This window comes from Heptranchias perlo, chromosome 5 (genome assembly GCF_035084215.1).
Source record: "Heptranchias perlo isolate sHepPer1 chromosome 5, sHepPer1.hap1, whole genome shotgun sequence".
Classification (NCBI taxonomy): Eukaryota; Metazoa; Chordata; class Chondrichthyes; order Hexanchiformes; family Hexanchidae; genus Heptranchias; species Heptranchias perlo.
The window spans coordinates 127,793,386-127,815,130 of NC_090329.1; the positions used below are offsets into that span (position 1 = coordinate 127,793,386).

Genomic DNA, 21,745 nt, shown 5'->3' on the forward strand with positions numbered 1-21,745 from the left:
TTCCCTTTTGAAAGTCACTATTGAATCTGTTTCCACCACCCCGTCAGGCAGTGCATTCCAGATCGTAACAACATTTACCAAACGTAGCAGGCTTCGCAGGCCAAAGGACACAACTTTACATAACAAGTTCTCCCGGAGGCAGTGAAAACATTGGTTTACAAATGGATTGGCGTCTGGATGATAAAACCAAACTATTTATCCAAAATTCTCACCTGCATATTTTAGCTGCAGAAACTGGGACCATTTTCCTACTCAGTCCGCAGACTGCCAGGGTAACGCTCCACATCAACAGAACAGGAAGTGGGGCGGGTTGGATGTCTGTTCCTAAACGACAAACGTATTTGGAACTAATAGTTTGGGATGGGACTGCACAAGCACAGCCCGCCTCTGCTTTACTGGCAGTCACCAGGAAGACCACCTGTTATGGTTAACACTTATAAGATCCCGGTGATATTTGCAGGTGTCAGCCTTGACTCAGTAGGTAGCGTACTCTCCTCCAAGTCAGAAGGTTGTGGGTTCAGGTCCCACTCCAGAGACTTGGGCACATAATCCAGGCTGACACTCCAGTCCAGTACTGAGGGAGTCCTGCACGGTCGGAGGTGCCGTTTTTCGGATGAGACCGATAAACCATCAGCCCTCTTAGGTGGGTGCAAAAGATCCCATAGCACTATTCGAAGAACAGCAGGGGAGTTCTCCCCAGTGTCCTGGCCAATATTTATCCCTCAACCAACAATAAAACGGATTAGCTGGTCATTTCTCTCATTGCTGTTTGTGGGACCTTGCTTTGCGCAAATTGGTTGCTGCGTTTTCTACATTGCAGTGACTACATTTCAAAAGTACCTCATCGGCTGTGAAGCGCTTTGGAACATCCTGAGGTTGAGAGGGGTGTTATTAGAAACACAAGTCTTTCTTTACCAAAATACGCCAGCTCTATAACAAGATCTGACCAGAGTTCGGATTCTTGCGGCTGCACTGGTACTAAACCCATCTCAGGATTTAAGTTGATGGACCAAGATATGGAACCCGCTGCACCGCACAAGATCAATCTGGAGGGGGAAAGCCACTCATCTTTCCCCATCCTGGATCATCCGTCATGCCGTTTCATCCCACCCTCACAGCATCTAATTCTTCCATTGCTAACATAAGGGTCCGTCCTCAATCACCTGCTTTCAAGGCTGAAGAGCCCAGTTTCTCCCAGGTACCCTCAGAAGTCAATGCGTGGACACTAGGGATCAGCTTTGTGACTCTTCCTTCAACCACCTCCAGGCTGGAATGCCTCCTCGTGTCGCAGTGATCACAACTGGATACATGTTTACAATAATCAAACGCATGATTTTCCCGCCCCGCCCGGGCCGGGACGGCGCCCCGTTCCCCCGCCCGGGCCGGGACGGCGCCCCGTTCCCCCGGCCCCACTCGCCTTGTATAAATTTCCTCTTTATTCAACATAAGTTATCAATTTAAACATTTGAAAAAAAGTTTTATATAAATGAACACACACACTTACCACCTGGATAAGGAATTCTATAGGAAATCCCCCAAGCGTGTCTCCTTCGGTGCCAGACAGTTTGCTTTTCCAAGGTGACTGACCCAAAAGTGGATCGTTATCCTGTCAAGCGCAAAAGGGGAAATAAAACGAGTTAACGTTACCGCAAAGCGACATTGACAGAAGGCACAGACTCGGGAACGCCTCCTATTGCAAAAGGTGGATTTTTGAAGTCAGCCGTGGTTCATTGGTAGCTCTCTCACTTCTGAGTCCGACGGTTGTGGGTTCAAGGCTCAGTCCAGAGACTTGAGCATGTAATGTCTTGACACTTTTGTCAAGTTAGGGTTACCAATCCTCCCAGATTGCCTGAGAGTCTCTCCCAGGGACTACGGAGAGAAAAAAAAGTTTAAATTTAAAACTTAAAAAAAAATATAAAAAAGCTTAACAATTAGGGGATTGGCCATCAAATTATTCCAATCAGAGTTGTAGACAGCAATTGTAACTGTCCTTCCAAACGGGTGGTATATTGCTAGCGGTGATGAGGGGCATGGGCTCCCCTTGTAAATTTTTGCCTTTGACATTAAAAATGTACATTAATATTAAACACTTTTATTCTTTACAATTGATAACTTTAAGATTAAAAATGAGTGACATTCTTGAGTTCTCAACAGAACAACTAGATCCAGCTTCTGCAAAGCACTGCTTCCAACCCCAAATAGGCTGCTCCCAGCTTCTCCCCCATCCCCAAAGTATCCCACTCAGATTCTACTCTCTCTCTACCCCCAGATCTGCTCCAAGCTTTTTACCACCCCTCCACCTTGCTGAAGGGCATGGAGGCCAATTGTAGCACCCCATATGCCACCCCAGTTGAGATCAGCTGAACTACAGATCAGCCACGATTTAACTGAATGGCGGAACCGGCTGGAAGGGCTGAACGGCCAACTCCCGTTCCTGTCTTCTTAACAGCACAGAACTGGGGACCGAATCTCGCGCACTGGTATCTGCGTGGCTCAGTATCACACTTTGCAGCTCGAGTTGACTGGAGAAGCTGGGATTGTTCTCTTTGGAATAGAGAAGGTTAAGGGGAGATTTGATAGAGGTATTTAAAATTATGAAAGGTTTTGATAGAGTAAATAAGCAGAAACTGTTTCCACTGGCAGAAGGGTGAGTAACCAGAGGGGACAGATTTAAGGTAATTGGCAAAAGAGGCAGAGGCAAAATTAGGTGAATTTTTTTTACGCAGCGAGTTATGATCTGGAATGCACTGTCTGAAAGTGCGGTGGAAGCAGATTCAATAGTAACTTTCAAAAGGGAATTGGATAAATACTTGGGAACAGGGAAAATTTGCAGGGCTATGGGGAAACAGCAAGGGAGTGGAACTAATTGGACAGCTCTTTCAAAGAGCCAGCACAGGCACGACAGGCCGAATGCCTCTTTCTGTGTTGTATCATTCTATGAGTTATCCACAAATTCAAAACACTGGTGTCCCTAAATCCAATGAAAATGGCTAGTGTTTGACAACACTATCTTTAAGGCAGGGGGGAGAAAAATCACAGAATGACGCATCCCTACACACAAAACCCAACACTAAACACTTCCATTCACTCATAGGTCAGTAATAACACCAAAATGAAACAAGCAACTTACTGTGATGGGAGACTGGGCGCTAGTAGTGTAAGGCAGTCGCGGCGGTGTCAAGTAATACCTGGAAGGTCGCTGCTTCTGAGCAAAGGCGGTGATGGGCATAGTTTCATGAGGCTCGTTACTCTGAGGGTAGGAGCAAAAATACATTGAGATTCTAAATTCAAATATAAAGGAGGACTTTTTTTTTAAAAAAAAAAGTGCGACCATAGAGCAACAAAATACAGGAAGTACTAGTGTAGTGGTTATGGTACAGGACTAGTAAGTTGAGAGTTCAAATCCCAACATGGCGAGTTGTGTAATTAAATTCAATAAATCTGGTGATCTCTGGGCTGGCAACAGAAAAACAAAAAAAAAAAGTGACCACGACTAGCTGCTGGATTGTTGTTTTAAAAACCCAACTGGTTCACTAATGTCCTTCAGAGAAGGGAACCTACCACCTCCATCTGGTCCGACCTACACGTGACTCGAGTCACGCATTATGCAACTGAGTCGTAAAGCTCTCTGAAGTTACTTAGCAAGCCACCCAGTTGTACAAACAATTGCTCAGGACTTGCCACCACCTTCAGGGTAACTAAGGATATGGACAAACAGGCAATGGGGAAAGAACTCTTTCAAAGAGCCAGTACAGGCACAATGGGCCGAATCACCACCTTCTGTGCTGTAAGATTCTTCGAAATGCACCCTTATCAGCATGGTCTATGTGAACAGAAAAAATTAAAGCGCTGGTAAAATCATCATCTTGTTTTTCTGCTTCTCAAAGGTCACCTGACAATCTCAAATTTAGGAATTGTAACCACAAAAAAGCCAGGCCACTATTTACTTACAAGAACTTCATAATCAGGTACAGTGTGCGTTCCCAGTCCCGTCCGGTCAAACGTGACTCGGTACGTTGCGTTAATAGTGTCAACAGCATCGATCTGTCCCGTAAACAGGCCGTCGTGATCACCTCGAAGCCGTGCTAAAGGTTGGGGGGGGGGGGGGGGGGGAGAAAGAGAAGAGAAGGGGGAAAAGAGGAGAAAATATCAAACTTAAATCAAGGTCACTGAATGAGGGTACTAACTGAGCCAGCCCGATACCCTGCAATGGCTTGTGTTTCAGTCTGCATTTCTGTTTTATGATGATCAGTACCTTTACTGGTATTTAATGCATATGATATCCTGAGTTTTAAGGCCTATATTTATACATTTACAATAGTCATTGCTATGGTTATTTAGATACTTGTTAAATTCTTGAAAAATTCAATATGTGAAACTATTAAGAAGGTGACAAGGAGGATTGATGAGGGTAGCACAATTGATGTATTCTACATGGATTTTACAAGGCTTTTGACAAGGTCCCATATGGCAGATTGGTCAAAAAAGTAAAGGCCCTGGGATCCAAGGGAATGTGGCAAATTGGATCCAAAATTGGCTCAGTGGCAGGAAGCAAAGGGTAATGATCAACGGGTGTTATTGTGACTGGAAGGCTGTTTCCAGTGGGGTGCTGCAGGGCTCGGTACTAGGTCCTTTGCTTTTTGTGGTATACATTAACGATTTGGACTTAAACGTAGGGGGCATGATTAATAAATTTGCGGATGACACAAAGATAGGCCGTGTGGTTGATAACGAGGAGGAAAGCTGTAGACTGCAGGAAGATATCAATGGACTGGTCAGATGGGCAGAAAAATGGCAAATGGAGTTCAAACCGGAGAAGTGTGAGGTAATGCATTTGGGGAGAGCAAACAAGGCAAGGGAATAAACAATAAATGGGAGGACACTGAGAGGTATAGAGGAAGTGAGGGACCTTGGAGTACATGTTCACAGATCCCTGAAGGTAGCAAGACAGGTAGATAAGGTGGTTAAGAAGGCATATGGAATGCTTTCCTTTATTAGCCGAGGCATAGAATATAAGAGCAGGGAGGTTATGCTGGAACTGTATAAAACACTAGTTAGGCCACAGCTTGAATACTGTGTACAGTTCTGGTCACCACATTACAGGAAGGGTGTAATTGCACTGGAGAGGGTGCGGAGGAGATTTACGAAGATGTTGCCAGGACTGGAGAATTTTAGCCAAGATGACAGATTGGATAGGCTGGGGTTGTTTTCCTTGGTACAGAGGAGGCTGAGGGATGATTTGATTGAGGTGTACAAAATTGAGGGGCCTAGATACAGGGGATAGGAAGGACCTATTTCCCTTAGCGGAGGGGTCAATAACCAGGGGGCATAGATTTAAAGTGATTGGTAGAAGGATTAGAGCGGAAATGGAGGAAAATTTTTTTGCACCCAGAGGGTGGTGGGGGTCTGGAACTCACTGCCTGAGAGGGTGGTAGAGGCAGAAACCCTCAACTCATTTAAAAAATACCTGGATGTGTACCTGAAGAGCTGTGACCTGCAGGGCTACGGACCAAATGCGGGAAAGTGGGATTAGGCTGGGTGGCTCATTTCTCAGCTGGCGCGGACACAATGGGCCGAATGGCCTCCTTCTGTACTGTAAATTTTCTATGATTCTATAGAATTAACAGCACTGAAACAGGATCCACACGAGCCTCCTCCCTCCCTACTTCATCTAACCCTATTAACATATCCTTCTATTCCTTTCTCTCCCTCATGTGTTTATCTAGTTTCCCCTTAAATGTATCTATGCTATTGGCCTCAACTACTCCATGTGGTAGCAAGTTCTACATTCTAACCACTCCCTGGTTAGACGACTCCTGGAGTACTGAGTTCAGTTCTGTGCACTGCACTTTAGGAAGGGTATACTGGCCTTGAAGGGAGTGCAGCATAGATTTACTAGAATAATACCTGGATTCCAAGGGTTAAATTATGAGGAGAGATTACACAAACTAGAGTTGCATTCCCTGGAATTTAGAAGATTAAGGGGTGATTTGATTGAAGTTTTCCAGATATTAAGCGGAACTGATAGGATAGATAGAGAGAAACTATTTCTTCTGATTGGGGAGTCTAGGATTAAGGGACATAGCCTAAAAATTAGAGCTATGACTTTCAGGAGCGAAGTTAAGAAATGGTTCTATGCACTTCGACAGCACCTCCCAATCCCGCGACTTTTACCACCTAGAAGGACAAGACTAGCTGGCACATGGGAACAACACCACCTGCACGTTCCCCTCCAAGTCACACACCATCCCGACTTGGAAATATATCGCCGTTCCTTCATAGTCGCTGGGTCAAAATCCTGGAACTCCCTTCCTAACAGCACTGTGGGAGAACCGTCACCACACGGACTGCAGCGGTTCAAGAAGGCGGCTCACCACCACCTTCTCAAGGGCAATAAATGCCGGCCTTGCCAGTGACGCCCACATCCCATGAACGAATAATAAAAAAAGGGTGGTAGAAATTTGGAACTCTCTGCCGCAAATGGCAGTTGATACTAGCTCAATTGCTAATTTTAAAATCAGGGATTGATATATTTTTGTTAACCAAAGGTATTAAGGGATATGGGGCTAAGGCGGGTACATGGAGTTAGGTCACAGATCAGCCATGATCTCATTGAATGGAGGAACAGGCTCGAGGGGCTAAATGGCCTCCTCCTGTTCCTATGCTCTGGGTAAAGAAGTTTCTCCTGAATTCCCTATTGGTTTTATTAGTGACTAACATATTCATGACCCCTAGTTTTGGACACCCCCTTAAATGAAACATCTCTACATCTACCCTATCATCAAACCCCTTCATAATTTTGAAAACTTTGATCCGGTCACCCCTCAATCTTCTCTTTTCTAGAGAAATGAGCCCCAGTCTGTTCAGCCTTTCCTGATAGGTAGAACCTCAGTTCTGGTATCATCCTTGTAAATCTTTTTCACACCTTTATATCCTTTTTATAACATGGAGACCAGAACAGCACAGTACTCCAAGTGTGTGTGTGGGTGGGGGAGGGAGAGAGAGAATGAGAGGAGAAGACACAAGGCAAGAGTGCTGAGGTGATTGACTTACCGGTTACTTTTGTCCCTATAACCAGAGGTAACGGGATTTCTTCTGGGAGATCTTTGTACTGGGACAACTCCGTCACTTTCCTCTGTTGTAGAAGTCTGATCTTGTGTCGTTTGTGTTGCAAAGCAGCCCGCTCTTCTGAAAAGAATGCTGCCGAACAGCTGCAGGACAAGAGAGAAAGTGTTACAACCTCACATTAGGTAGACCTCAACTCACTAGCTGCAATCTCCATTGTAGTGACTGCACTCTAATTTTCAAAGGACATAACCATGTGCGAGATGTCTGGACCACATAATGATCATTTTGCATTGCACTGGCCTTCCTTCCTTCCAGTGCCCAGTGCGCTGGATCCATGTATCGCAAGGTTAGTGAGTGGGCTGCTCTGGATTAAATCGGACAGAATCATTGTTAAACAAAACTTCCAATTCCAACCTATTTTACACTCTGCTTCCATTTCCTTCACTTGTGTGTGTGTCTCACCTTGTCTTTCTCTTTCTCTCCCTCCTCATTCACTGTTTTTCACACTTTCTTACTCTTTTGTTTTTACTGCTGTCTGTCTCTGCAACTGCAGGTGTGGAAAAAGCAGCATCAGGACTGAGGCAAGCAGGTGAGTTAAGGCAGCACCGTTGGTGGCCACAGTGTGAGGAAGGGATGATAGACACTGCTGGATGCTTGAAGAGTGGGAGGGGGTGGGGGCAGTGTCTCCTGGCTGGCGCTCTCCCACGGTGGGTGCAATTTGTTGGGTGAGCAGGCGCAGTCAGCACTTGCGAGTTGCTCTAAGGCAGTCTGGCAAAGGTTCAGAAGCGAATTTCTCCCCGTTTCAGCCAAGAGTTGTGCTGAGCGGGGCAAATGCTACGAATGTAGGCAGAAACAAGTGATCTGCAGGTGGGGGGTGGGAGAATAAAGAGACCGACAGAGCTGCTGGTTCGTTAAAGGTGCATAGCAGCCCCAACACATACTTCTTAGTTGGGTCCACTGTTGGTGGATTATTTTACAGCAAATTGCTGATTATATGCAGGACAAGTGACAGCCACTGGCCGCAGCAAACCAGATTCAGCTCTTATTCATCCTCGTGATATGGGCGATGCCAGCAGGACCTCGTTTATCGCCCGTCCCGATTTGCCCTGCCTGGTAGCGATAGTTTGTACAACAGAGTGGCTTGCTAGGTCACTTGGGAGGGCACCAAGAGTCAAGCCCATATCGTGGGACTGGAGTCACAAGTAGGCCAGAGGGGTAGTGGCAGCAGGTTCCCTTCCCTGAAGGCTAAGCAGCGAACCAGTTGGGTATTTATGACAATCCGGCAGCTTTCATGGTCATTTCTTTCAACCAGTTATCAGATTTACTGAATTCAATTTGACAACTTGCCACGGAGCTGCGACAAGACGGACTGCAATGGTCCTACTAGTCCCGGTAGCACCGCACTCTGGTCTCTGCTCCCCTCCCCTACACTTACCGCCTCGGTTTTCCCATTAACCTTCTGATCTTCCCCCACTCGACTCGTGTCAGCTTCCTGGTTTTTAGATTTGGGAAGGACTCCTTCAGGCACACACAGAAATCATTATCCCCCTCGAAAAGCGGCCTAGGAAACAGAACGGACATTATACCCGCAGGCAGAGACAGGGAAAGGGGAGCTTCAGAATTAAATGTTTAAGAATGCCAGATGAAGCCTACTTGTCGATATTTGAGTAAAACCACTCGTAGATGCACCACTTGTGCGCCTTGGGAAGCTTCAGCAGGTTTCGCAGGCGCAAACCGATCTTCTGGGCAGCCTTCTTGTCGGGCGTTGCCATTGCTGCAGAAAATTTCTGACGAGAGATTATATTTTATTGAAAATGGGAGAAAAGGCCTGCGTTTTAAAAAAATTCAATAGAAGAAAGGATTGAAGAAGAATGTTTTGTGAAGTTAAGACATGCAATGGGTAAAATGTTTAAAGTCAATTTTATTTTTTTTGGAGGGGGTTTGGTGGTACAGCGAGTTATGCACTGACCTTTCATCACCAAGGCCAGAGTTCAAATCCAGCCCAGAGTAATGGAATGAAAGCCTTTTGGCTGTAAGAGTCCTACAAGTAATACGTTTGGACAGTCTCGGCCCCGGTGCTTCTGATTCAGTATTAATTGGCAATCTCAGACAGAGGCCAAGGGATGACTGATGTAGAGGAAACTATTGTTAAAGGGGAGGTGTTCTCTGCTGGAACAGACCAAGAGCTTTGGCCCAAGGCTAAGCCACACTGGAGCTTTGGCCCGAGGCCATGAAGTCGACACTGGGTACCTGAACTGACCTGTGTCACATTATTCAGCACCAACAGTCCTCAACCGTGAGGAGCACAATGATTTAAATATCTTGTTTACAATCATCTTTAGGAGTTAAAGCCAAACTACACTATGCAGGGGGGAAGGCCATGGTGTTGCAGTATAATGGAGTACCACTGAGTGCTGGGCATGGTCTGCCCTCGAATACACAGTGTGGCAGGTTCCTCAAGGTAGCTATGGGCATCCTGCCCAACTAGTCATCCATTTTTAAAAAAAAAGTCTCCTCCCCCCAAAAATCAGAATCCAAATGTTTGTTGAATGTGCCCAGTCCTTTTTAACCCCATTATCCTACCTGGAGTAGGGAAAAACCGGGGAACTACAGGCCAGTGAGCCTAACATCAGTGGTAGGAAAATTATTGGAAAAAATTCTGAAGGACAAAATTAGTCTCCACTTGGAGAAGCAAGGATTAATCAGGGATAGTCAACATGGCTTTGTCAAGGGAAGATCATGTCTGACTAATTTGATTGAATTTTTTGAGGGGGTGACTCGGCGTGTGGATGAGGGTAACGCAGTGGATGTGGTATACATGGATTTCAGTAAGGCCTTCGATAAAGTCCCCCACAGGAGACTGGTCAAGAAGGTACGAGCCCATGGAATCCAGGGTGCCTTGGCACTTTGGATACAAAACTGGCTTAGTGGCAGAAGGCAGAGGGTGATGGTCGAAGGTTGTTTTTGTGACTGGAAGCCTGTGGCCAGTGGGGTACCACAGGGATCGGTGCTGGGTCCCTTGCTGTTTGTGGTCTACATTAACGACTTGGATATGAATGTAAAAGGTATGATCAGTAAGTTCGCTGATGATACAAAGATTGGTAGGGTGGTAAATAGCGAGGAGGATAGCCTCAGTCTGCAGGACGATATAGATGGGATGGTCAGATGGGCGGAACAGTGGCAAATGGAATTTAACCCGGAAAAGTGCGAGGTGATGCACTTTGGAGAGACTAACAAGGCAAGGGAATACACAATGAATGGGAGGACCCTAGGCAAGACAGAGGGTCAGAGGGATCTTGGTGTGCAAGTTCACAGATCCCTGAAGGCGGCGGAACAGGTAGATAAGGTGGTAAAGAAGGCATATGGGATACTTGCCTTTATTAGCCGAGGCATAGAATATAAGAGCAAGGAGGTTATGATGGAGCTGTATAAAACACTGGTTAGGCCACAGCTGGAGTACTGTGTGCAGTTCTGGTCGCCGCACTACAGGAAGGATGTGATCGCTTTGGAGAGGGTGCAGAGGAGATTCACCAGGATGTTACCAGGGCTGGAGCGCTTCAGCTATGAAGAGAGACTGGGAAGATTGGGTTTGTTTTCCTTGGAGCAGAGGAGGCTGAGGGGGGACATGATTGAGGTGTACAAAATTATGAGGGGCACAGATAGGATGGATACTAAGGAGCTTTTTCCCTTCGTTGAGGGTTCTATAACAAGGGGGCATAGATTCAAGGTAAAAGGCGGGAGGTTTAGAGGGGATTTGAGAAAGAACTTTTTCACCCAGAGGGTGGTTGGAGTCTGGAACTCACTGCCTGAAAGGGTTGTGGAGGCAGGAACCCTCACAACATTCAAGAAGCATTTGGATGAGCATTTGAAATGCCATAGCATACAAGGCTACGGACCAAATGCTGGAATATGGGATTAGAGTAGACAGGGCTGATGGCCGGCGCGGACACGATGGGCCGAAGGGCCTCTATCCGTGCTGTATAACTCTATGACTCTATGGAAGCCCATTCCATGTGTTGAGCACAGCGTGCACAGAACTACCCATCAGTCCTAAACTTGCCTTTTGCCAGTTTGAACCCGTTTTATCCTACTGTCACGGTTTAATTACTATACCATTTAGTAATGTTACATACTGTACAAGGTCCCCCCCACCACCCTCAGTCACTTCCTTTCAAGGTTAAAAAGACGAGGTGTCTCTGGCCTTTGATGCTGGGAATCAGGCTCAAGGCTCCTCCCAGGACTGCTTTCTGGGGCACTGTACCCCAGAGAGAACAGGACAGTACTCATCTATTCTGGCCAGAGCATTGTATACAGTTTAAGCAAAACATCTTCTGCTTTGCCCTGTACTATTTTGGCGGTATGCTGTTTGCCTTAATAATTTGATCACAGCCACGCTTCTCTGGAGATGTGCCCAGCAGAGAGCACACACTCCCCAAACAGGGAAGAGGGGGCTGGAGGCTTAACGAGGCCCCTCGCTCTGCTCGGGCGTACCTCTTAGCTGCTGACAAGAGATGTATTGGCAGAGGCCTGGAAGAAAAAGCAGCCATCCTGCCCTCTCAGCCAGGGAAGGTACAAGCTGCGGGGAAACTCTTACCCGGTGAACTTTTATGTACCACTTTTATAAAAATCTTCACATCAGTCAGTCACAAAATGCGGTTTTGTTCATAGTAAGGGAGGTCACACCTGAGGTTGCATGGCAACTCTCTGGTTCCTTTTGGGAGACTTGGTGTTCTGCAGCTGCCTTTCCTCCTCTTCACTGAAGAGTCGACTCCTTTTCGTGCTTCTTGTTGGCTGAATGGATTGAACATTTTACAAAAAAAAGTCAGACCCAGAGAACCGCACACCACAAACACAAGAATACCAATCGACAGATTTTTTATCAATCACTGGGATTGTCCAATCATTAACATACTGATACGGAGCAATGCACAAGATCCATGCAATCTCAATAATTCACTCCCACTTTTCTTCCAACCAGCCCTCAATGTGCCAACACCATGCTGGGGGGGGGGGGGGGGTGTGATCCTATGTCGTCCTGTAACTTATCCACATGGCCATTCCCAATGACTATGCCTAGAAAGAAAAGTACAGCCATGCTGTTCAACTGTGGAGGCATCACAGCCAGACCAGATCCAGTCCCCACCTGGTGTTTATATAGACACTCTCCTGCACAGCGATCCGGAGCAGGAACCCAAGCTGATATTCTCAGAGAGCAAGTCCAGGCTGCCAAGGCCAATTGCAGCACCAGCCACTTTCTCAGCAGAGACCAGTCAACTCAATTGACAGGGGATCAGACCTGGGACCTGCACGGTTTTGCACCTCACTGGGACGGACGGATACACATTTTACATCAGGGCATCATTCTGAGTCAAATTCTGTTTGACCCATTACAGCTGCTAGAGTGAGATGCCCTTTATCCAATCAGCCTGGAATAGATGGCAATGGACAGAGGTGTCAGCTCCCCACTTTGGTGGAGGGGGGGGGGGGGGGGCGCAGAGAGTTGTTAATGGGGTGCCAACATGCTCCTCCCAGAGCCTGGCGCACACCTGCACTGGTGTAAACCTGGGCGCAGATTGACTACTCTTGGGCAAAGGGCAAAAAAGACCTCAAACTGATTTGCTCTGCAAATGCACATAATTACTTCTGAGCACCTAATGCACGTTTAAAAAAAATTACCCAGCAGCTGCTAAAAATCAGGTCGGCAAAGCAAATCCAGCCCAAACACAAAACACTTTTCCCCCAACCCACCAGGTGGCGCAATTCAGTGTCGTGTGGAGCAATGCCTTCCACAGACGGTCAAGCCAGCTCACCCCCAAGGGAAGCAAGTACACAAATTGTAACTCAAACTGGGCATCCTATTCAGCAGCACAACACTACAGCACTGGAGCTACCAGCAGGATTTAAAATAAAGAGTCGCCCAGTGAGGATTTGCTGACACCAAGTCTGGGTTTTCAAAGTCTCCAGATTTTAGGAGGAAGAGAAGACGAGGAGCTGCAGAGTTTTGACATCAAAGAGAAAGGAGTGAACATTGATGCAATGAGTGGATTTTAATTAAGTCTTAGTGGCAAACCAGGTCATTAAAGGTCTGGTACATCCCTGCTGCAACAGCAGGGTACTGGAGTAGTATTGTACGATTGCTCTCAACCCGCATGGAGCCCGTCCACGTACTCTAATTCTGAGGCAAATCTTCTCCACACCAAAGTGATTCGAGCAGCTCGACAGGCTGAGATCAGCCCTGGCACAGACAAAGATTTCGTGATCAGACTTCAGGACCTCCTCTGTAGTTACTCGCCGGTAGTCTGGGGTCTGGAGCACGGTTGCGACGTTTAGCTGCTAACCTGACCTTTCTGGACCGTGCTCAATAACCCCATTGGGAACCCAGGTAATTGTAGCCTCTTGTAAATATGCAAAGGTCAATCAATAGGTCAGTAAGTTGTACATTTGAGGCTGCAGGGCAGAAACCAGGATGAAATGGCCAGCTTTCTTTTTAAAAAAAGATTATTTTGCATCTATAACAAAGTCAGAAAGTTAGACCTATCCTATTGACTTTAATGTATAAAATGTTAATGTCAAGTCTTGTGTATAGCACACACTTGCTGCAAGTGCCACATTTACTTGGTGACATTTTCCCCATCACACTTTGTTACATAGAATTAAACAGCACAGAAACAAGCTAGTCGGCCCAAATTGTCTGCCGGTGTTTATGCTCCACACGAGCCTCCTCCCTCCCTACTTCATGGTACACGCTTATATAGTTATAAAACAGTGCACCCGCACCGACTCGCTACAAACAAAAACACAGGCGATCTGCTAGTGTGTGTGTATATATATATACACACAAAAATTGTAACTGCTCTAGCTATAGAATACATAAAACTGCAAAAGTAGTTTAGGCCACAATATCGGTTTGGAGAGAAGATATGAGAATATCACCAATTCCCACACCATGCAGCATCAGATACCAGAGACATAATACTTTAGCAATAAACCTACAGATCCACAATTCATAAACGGCTTTGTAACTGAGATCTTAAACCTGTATTAAGAAATACGAGCACTAGAAACCATCAGAAATTACACAAAACAGTCATACAAGTTACAAGTAACTGAATTGCAAAATTAGGGCTGTACTTAGAAACTCTCAAGTTTAGAAGGTATTAACAAGGCTTACCCCACCTTCTCTGTTCACCCCATCCCACTGAATTAAAACACAAAGCTATCTATTGACTGCCAGGTGTCACTACAGGGGTCCTAGATGCAGTAGTTTTGAGAACTGCAACAAAAAAAATTAGTTTCATGTACCAAAAAGGAGAATTAAATCAATTACATGTATGCCGCCGATACTTTGCCCAACTGGCCATTCTGCATATGACAGCCCAGGCCATTAGACAGTGGACAGGCATCACAGGCAAGTGCGGAGCCTACCCTATTCGATGTCCAGAAACCTACACTTTCCAGCAGTGGTCACTGGGTAGCAATCAGGAACCATGGCTGATTTCAAATGATGTGAAGTGGTTAGAAGCCGGCTGTAAGCACACAACCAGGCAAATGACTTTCTGCGGCAAGGGATTAATTATTGCTCAGAAACGTGCATTTTTGCTGCTTTCGCACCAAGTCCCGTTCACCCATCACCCTTGTGCTCGCTGACCTACTATGTGTTACATTGGCTCCTGGTCCATCAATGCCTCAAATTTAAAATTACCATCCTTGTGTTCAAATCCCTTCATGGCCTCGCCCCTCCCAATTTCTGTAATCTCCTCCAGCCCTACAACACTCAGATCTCTGTGCTCCTCCAATTTTGGCCTCTTGCCCCCAGATTTCCTTCCCCCTGCCATTGTGCCTTCAGCTAATTAGGCCCCAAGCTCTGGAATTCCCTCTCAACACTCTGCCTCTCTCTCCTCCTTTAAGACAATGCTTAAAACTTACCTCTTTGATCACATTGTCCTAATATCTCGTGTAGCTTGGTGTCAATTTTCATCTGATTACTCTGAAGTGCCTTGGGATGTTTTACAACATCAACGGACACCATTTTGACAATATACAGGTCGCTGGTCAGGCCGCATCTAGAGTACGGTGCCCAGTTTTGGTTCCCCCCACATTGTGGGTGATATAGCGGCTTTGGAAAAGGTCCAGAGGAGAGCTCCAAGAATGATTCTCAGCTTAAAGAACCTCAGCTATTCAGATAGGCTCAAGGACCTTGGTCTATTTACTTTGGAGCAGTGTAGACTTAGAGGTGACCTGAGAGAGGTCTATAAAATAAAGGTCTGGACAGTGATCCTATGACAGATTAGGGAGGACCAGAGGACATGAGTTTAAACAATGGCAGTTCTTCTTTTCCCCGTGAGCCTCTAGACTATATTGCTGGCTGGTGTGGTGAGTGCTGACTCTCTACACACCTTCAAGAGGGAGCTGGGGCAGAGATCGCAGCATACACAGAAGGTAAGTGTCTTAATAGATAACACTTTGTTCAAATTCGTCTCCAACCTCAGGAGATTGCATGGACTGAGTATTTTTCCCCTTATTAGCCCTTTGCTTTTTTTGCCTCTCCCAGGAGATTACACGGCTGTGGGGGTGGGTAAGAGGTTTTTGGGGTGGGAGGGGAGAAAAAGAGAGAAAGAAAAAGAAAGAGAGAGAAAAAATGAGAAAGCGATGTGTGGCCGCGATGGTCCGGCCATCATAGTGTGGGACAGGCTCAAGTTACTGTTGTTTTGCAGGACTCAGGCAGGAAAGCGTGCTACACAAGGAGAATGGTCATGGGAAGGTCTCACTACTCTACACGTGATGTACCTTTGCTTCACAAGGCAGCTAGCTCGCTCATGAACAAAACAAGACCAAAAACAGCCCACATTTTGCAGCAATCATATGAGGCTGAGCAGCCCAGTCACATGACCAGACACCATTTCTTTTCAGAGCAAGGCCTGGCAGAAAGCAGGGAAAATACCCCTTCCCCACCAAACATTAAAACGGTTACAAAAACAGAAAGTAGAATAAAGTGTCTTACAGTCTCAACAATGGAGCAGGAGTTCCTTCCTTTCCAAGGAGGAGTCTTGGATAATGCAATGCACTTCTCATTCCATGTGCTAGACAAGCTTCCTTCTGTTGGAAACAAAGACACCTGTCTCAGGACTGAAACTATCTTGGCACCTTCGGTCCTCCTTGCTGACACCTGGCAAATGTATCTGGTTGAAAGCTTTATACATCCCAAAGAGATAACACTGCTTAGTTGGCATTTTATAGAGCGTACCAGGGAATAGACTGCCTTTCAGCCAATGCTCTGATGTCTAAATACATCATCTCCCAGCCCTGCCATCATCAGCAACAGGCTGTAACCCCCTCACACGGAGTGTTATGTAGACCTCAAAAATGCTCTCGAGACAGCCCATGTTCGGGAGCACAAAAACCCTGTAATTGTTCAAGCGGGTTCTGAATTTTGCTGAAATCCTAGTGATAACGTTGGCTACACATTTCAGGTCAGGTCAGGTACGATTCATATAACAGTAAAACACTCACAAATAAAAGATACAAGTGGACATAGGGGTATGAATTCTATGTGTAGTGACATTGTAAATGTGAGAGCAAAGATGTCCTCAGTTTGGTATTTCAAGCAACCAAGTTGTAAAAGACAATACCTAGAACAATAACATGCCTTTTCTCAGATTCTGACTGAACTGCTGTGCACTTTCAACATTGAGTTTTCACCTCAGATTTCAGGTCTTTCTTCCCCCACACCCCCAAAAGGAAATGTTCACAATTTTGTTGTTAGAAATATGAAACAAATCTTGAGTCATTTTCCATGAGAGGGGGAAAAGGGTGAGGAAACAGTTCAAAAAAAAAAGGTAGTGCTAAACCTATACAAATAAGTGGAATACTGTACCCAATGTTGGGCACCTTACTTTGACAAGGATCCATGGACAGGATGCAGAAGAGATTCACTAAGATACCAAGGATGAGAGGTTTTAATTAGGAGAGACACTAGAGGAACTGGGACATTTCACCAGAACAGAGAAGGATAAGAGATCAGATAGATTTGTTCAAAACTATGAGGGGTTTTGACAAGTTAAATAAAGGAGAAATCATTTCCACTGGTAAGCGAGTGTCAGTAATTAGAGAATATAAATTTAAGATAGCCAAAAGGGCAAAATTAGGCTTATTTTTTTTTAAAAAGTGGATTGTTGAGACATGGAATAAAGAAAGAAAAACAGTAGTGGAACCAGAATCCACAACAACTTTTAAAAAGAGAAAAGTGGATAAATATCTGAAAATGAAAACAGGTATGGAGAAAGGGCAGGGAATGGGACTAAGTGGAACAGCTCAGTTAGCGCAGCCATGGTGGGCCAAATGGCTCCTTCTATGCTATAATATTCTACGAGAAAGGGACGAGTTCAGGACACAGGCTTCCATCTGCTTCACCCTGCAGCGAACCTTAATTTTGAAACCGCTTTGCTGACTAATGTGTTGATGGATTGCTGCCTAGAAACCCTCACTCGCACAAAAATACATAACATTAGTAATATGTGGTTTGGCACCAACTTCATTAAATTGGTTTCTGGGGCTACCCACAAAAGTAGCCAATGTCGGAGTAATTCATTTAACAGTAGGTGGCATCATTTCCTGGAGGACTAAGCATGCAGCAGTAGGACTTTCAAATCTGCTGCTCAGCAACAGGGAGTTTAAGGGCCAGGACAATGGCCAGGTTATACTGTGATTCAATGACCACAGTATAGGGACATAGTGGCCCCAAGGCATCTCGCAGCATGCCTGGTTAGTTAGACTTTTTCCTGCGCCCTTCAACTCAAAAAAAGTGTTTTGCCCATAAAGTGGCTGGAAGTGCGAGCTGATAATGACATTCTTCCTTAAGTTGGGGCTCTGTGTGTCTTTCAGGATAGCGAACCTAAAAAAATGAGACCCAACTCAAGGAAGAATGTTCTCTGTGGAAATATTTCAGCAGAACAGATAGCAAGAATGACTACTGAGGAAATGATGTGGAGATGCCAGTGATGGACTGGGGTTGACAATTGTAAACAATTTTACAACACCAAGTTATAGTCCAGCAATTTTATTTTAAATTCACAAGCTTTCGGAGGCTACCTCCTTCCTCAGGTGAACGATGTGGATTTCATTTGGTGTGGATTTCATTTGATGTGGATTTCATTTCCACATCGTTCACCTGAGGAAGGAGGAAGCCTCCGAAAGCTTGTGAATTTAAAATAAAATTGCTGGACTATAACTTGGTGTTGTAAAATTGTTTACTACTGAGGAAATGGCAAGCGACGAGCTGAGGCACATTCGGAAGGCCTTAACTAAACGAAGCTATCAGAGAACATCAGATGGCCAAGGCTAGTGGTGCTGAAACTGATCACTTGTGGAAAGAGAGAGAAGAACTGTACTTATACAGATGCTCATTGAATATATTCAAGGCTGAGACAGATAGATTTTTTGGACTCTAGGGGAATCAAGGGATAGGGAGATCGGGCAAGAAAGTCGGGTTGAGGTCGAAGATCAGCCGTGATCTTGTACAATGGCGGAACAGGCTCGAGGGACCGTATGGCCTACTCCTGCTCTTAGTTCTTACATTCTTATAACTTCAACTGGGCTTCTGGGACTTTGGTGAATGACAGGACCAACGGGGTAGCTCCTTAATCAATGAGATTCAGGGATTGAGAAAGAGGTTTTTTTAAAATCCAACAATTCACTACCTGAAGGGATGAGAGTCCACACTTTTAATTGTTCACTTTGAGCCAGAGGGGTTGATTTGCAGTCATTAACAATTATCACGTCGCTAAAAGGGTACTTATGCTGATAATTACTAGGCTTAACTTTCTGCAGTGAGTTTAATGAGCAATTAATGTGAAAATGCAGCAACTTAATGAAAATCACAGGGAGGTTGCGGGCGAGCTGCTGTTTTCATGAGACTAATGGCACTAATCGTCCAGCAACTTGTGGCGATTCATAATTCACGGGGTATCTCTTCCTTGCCACAAATTGCTGGACGATTTGCATGCCGTTATTTTTTCAGCAAATTCCGGGCCCAATAGTTTCGCTCTTGGTTTCTAGTTTCTCCCTTCAGGTCAGTGGTCCGGCAGGGCTCTGCACCTCCTGTGGTTCCCGTGAGAGCAGACTCTCCCATCGCTATGGGCAGGTGCCCCAGATCAGGAACTCAGCAGTTCCTGGGATCAAACCTTCTCACAGGCTGCTGCAGAGAAAGTCAATGCAACCACTAACCAGCCATGAACATAGGAACGTGAGTCAGCCATTGAGCCTGTTCCTCCATTCAAATCAGATCATGGATGATCATACCTCAACTCCACATCCCTTGATACCCTTAAAAATTTCAATCGATAGATTTTTGTTAAGACTGCAATTGACCCCCAGCATCCTCAGCCTTTTGGTGGGGGGGGGGGGGGGGGTTTCCAGATTTCCACTGCCCTTTGAGAGACAGTGCTTCCTGAGATCACTCCTGAACGGCCTGGCTCTAATATTAACATTATGCCCCTTTGTTCTGGATTCCCCCACCAGAGGATATAGTTTCTCTCAATCTACCCTATCAATTCCCTTTATCATTTTAAATACCTCGATTTGATCATCCCTCAACCTTCTAACCTCAAATGAATACAAACCAAGTTTGTGCAACCCGTCCTCACAAATTTAACCCTTTAAGCCCTATCATTCTGATGAATCTGCACCGTATTCCAGCCAAGGTCAATACATCCTTCCTGAGATGGGGTGTCCAAAACTGAACGTAGTACTCCAGATGGAGTCTGACCCCTTGGAACAGGTTACCTGTCACAATCCTGAAAGCCATGGGAGGAATAAAACTGAAGTTGTATTTGCATGGTTTTAGTTCAGATTCAGAGAGGCTGGCATCTCTGAGCTGGCTCCCTGCATTTCCAAAGATCAATGTCTCCCTCATGTCGGTGGCAGACTTAGAGACCTAATTTCTTGTGGGTCCTACGAGTGTGACATTGGGTTAAGGGAGCTGGATTTAGCACTGCAAATACCTGTGGTGGGAGTTTCCACGAACACCAGGCTCCTGGAATCAGAATTAAAAGCAGTGCCGTTATTCAGATAATCATGGAATGATAACACACTGAAGGAGATCATTCGGCCTATGGTGCCAGCTCTTAAGAGCTGTCCAATTAGTCCCCTGCCTTCCTCATCCCAGGGTACTCAGTACATGAGCCGAGTCCATGGGTCGTGAGTGAGGGAGAGCTGTGAAACTGGGACCTGTCTCAAATTGAGGCAGCAGTAGCACGTGTGTGGGAGGAGTGTGGTGAGATGCTAGCTCAATTAAAAATTTTAAATCTGAGATCGATAGATTTTTGCTAGCCAAGGGTATTAAGGGATATGGAGTCAGGGCGGGTGGCTGGAGTTAGGATACAGATCAGCCATGATCTCAAATGAATGGCAGAACAGGCTTGATGGACTGGATGGACACTTCTGTTCCTGTGTCCCACACCCCCTGCTCTTTCTCCATAGCCCTGCAAATTTATCCCCTTCAAGTATTTATCCAATTCCCTTTTGAAAGTTATTACTGAATCTGCTTCCACCACCCTTTCAGGCTGAGCATTCCAGATTAAAACTGGCTTCGTAAGAAAAAAAAATCTCATCTCATCTCTGCCTCTTTTGGCAATTACCTTAAATCTGTGTCCTCTGGTTACCGACCCTTTTGTCACTGGAAACAGTTTTTCCTTATTTACTCTATCAAAACCGGTCATGATTTTGAACACCTCTATTAAATCTCCCCTTAACCTTCTCTGCTCTGAGAATAACCCCAGCTTCTCTAGTCTCGCCACGTAACTGAAGACCCTCATCCTTGGTATCACTGAACTAGTTCCAGGTCGGTCAGGAAAGATCGTGACAAACCAGAGAGTATTGGCTGACTACAGATTCATTTCAGTCAAGAGGCTGTTTGAACAATTCAAGTCCGAGCTCTGCTCATGGAGGGGGTGGAAGAAAAACCATGCCCACAAGTCACCCAGAGACTGGCAGTGTCAGTCAGCGCCATAGATTTCGGACAGAAAAGCTAGTCTTTTGGGATGGCTGAGGAGAAGAGGAAGAGAAATTGAGTGGCACACTGGCCTTTCACCTTTGAAACCATGGCTCTATTCTAACAGTACAAGATATCTCTGCAGGCTGGTAGGGTTCAATGTGAAATGGGTCTTGGCAGTCTCAACCCAGTTCCTCAGGGATATAGGCCCACGGCCTGCAGAAACAGGCCCGATTTCAGTGCTAATTGGCAATCTCACTCAGAGGCCACAGGATAGCTAGAGTGGGTCATAGGGAAAAATTGTCATAAATGCTCAGTTACGGTTGGGGACAGAATTACATTGTTCGTAGGGCAGAGGGAGCTTTACTCTGCATATAGCTGCCCTACACTTGACCTGAAATGGGGCAAAAAAATCTTTGCGATTAGAAACACAAACAAACCATCTTACCTTTCAAACTCACAAGAGCCTTTGCAGAAGAGCCTGCAAATGGAAAAGAGGGAGAGTTAGTTTACTGGGGATGGGCTGAAATATTAAAAACATTTAAAAAATGACATTTTCCAGTCACTGAAAGAATTGAGTTTGTGCACAGGATTGGAATCAGCCACACAATACTGCCATCATGCCCCAGCATCACTCCAGTTTAGTAATCACCATTAATACCTCCTCACTAGTCCACCCCACAATTGATG

At 45.6% G+C, this 21,745-nt stretch overlaps 1 protein-coding gene across 1 annotated transcript in view; it reads right to left on the reverse strand.

Annotated features, from left to right (window-relative positions):
- lin9 (lin-9 DREAM MuvB core complex component) overlaps positions 1-21,536 on the reverse strand; it is a 41,304-nt gene extending 19,768 nt beyond the window's left edge. The window contains exons 1-9 of the mRNA XM_067985188.1: positions 21,504-21,536; positions 16,070-16,164; positions 11,752-11,859; positions 8,722-8,855; positions 8,504-8,629; positions 7,054-7,211; positions 3,952-4,085; positions 3,131-3,250; positions 1,505-1,606 (exon numbers count right to left, since the gene is read on the reverse strand). Coding sequence (XP_067841289.1) covers positions 1,505-1,606; positions 3,131-3,250; positions 3,952-4,085; positions 7,054-7,211; positions 8,504-8,629; positions 8,722-8,855; positions 11,752-11,763 — 786 coding nt within the window. The 5' untranslated portion in view covers positions 11,764-11,859; positions 16,070-16,164; positions 21,504-21,536. The remainder of the gene's footprint in view (positions 1-1,504; positions 1,607-3,130; positions 3,251-3,951; positions 4,086-7,053; positions 7,212-8,503; positions 8,630-8,721; positions 8,856-11,751; positions 11,860-16,069; positions 16,165-21,503) is intronic.
- Positions 21,537-21,745: the final 209 nt, after the last annotated feature.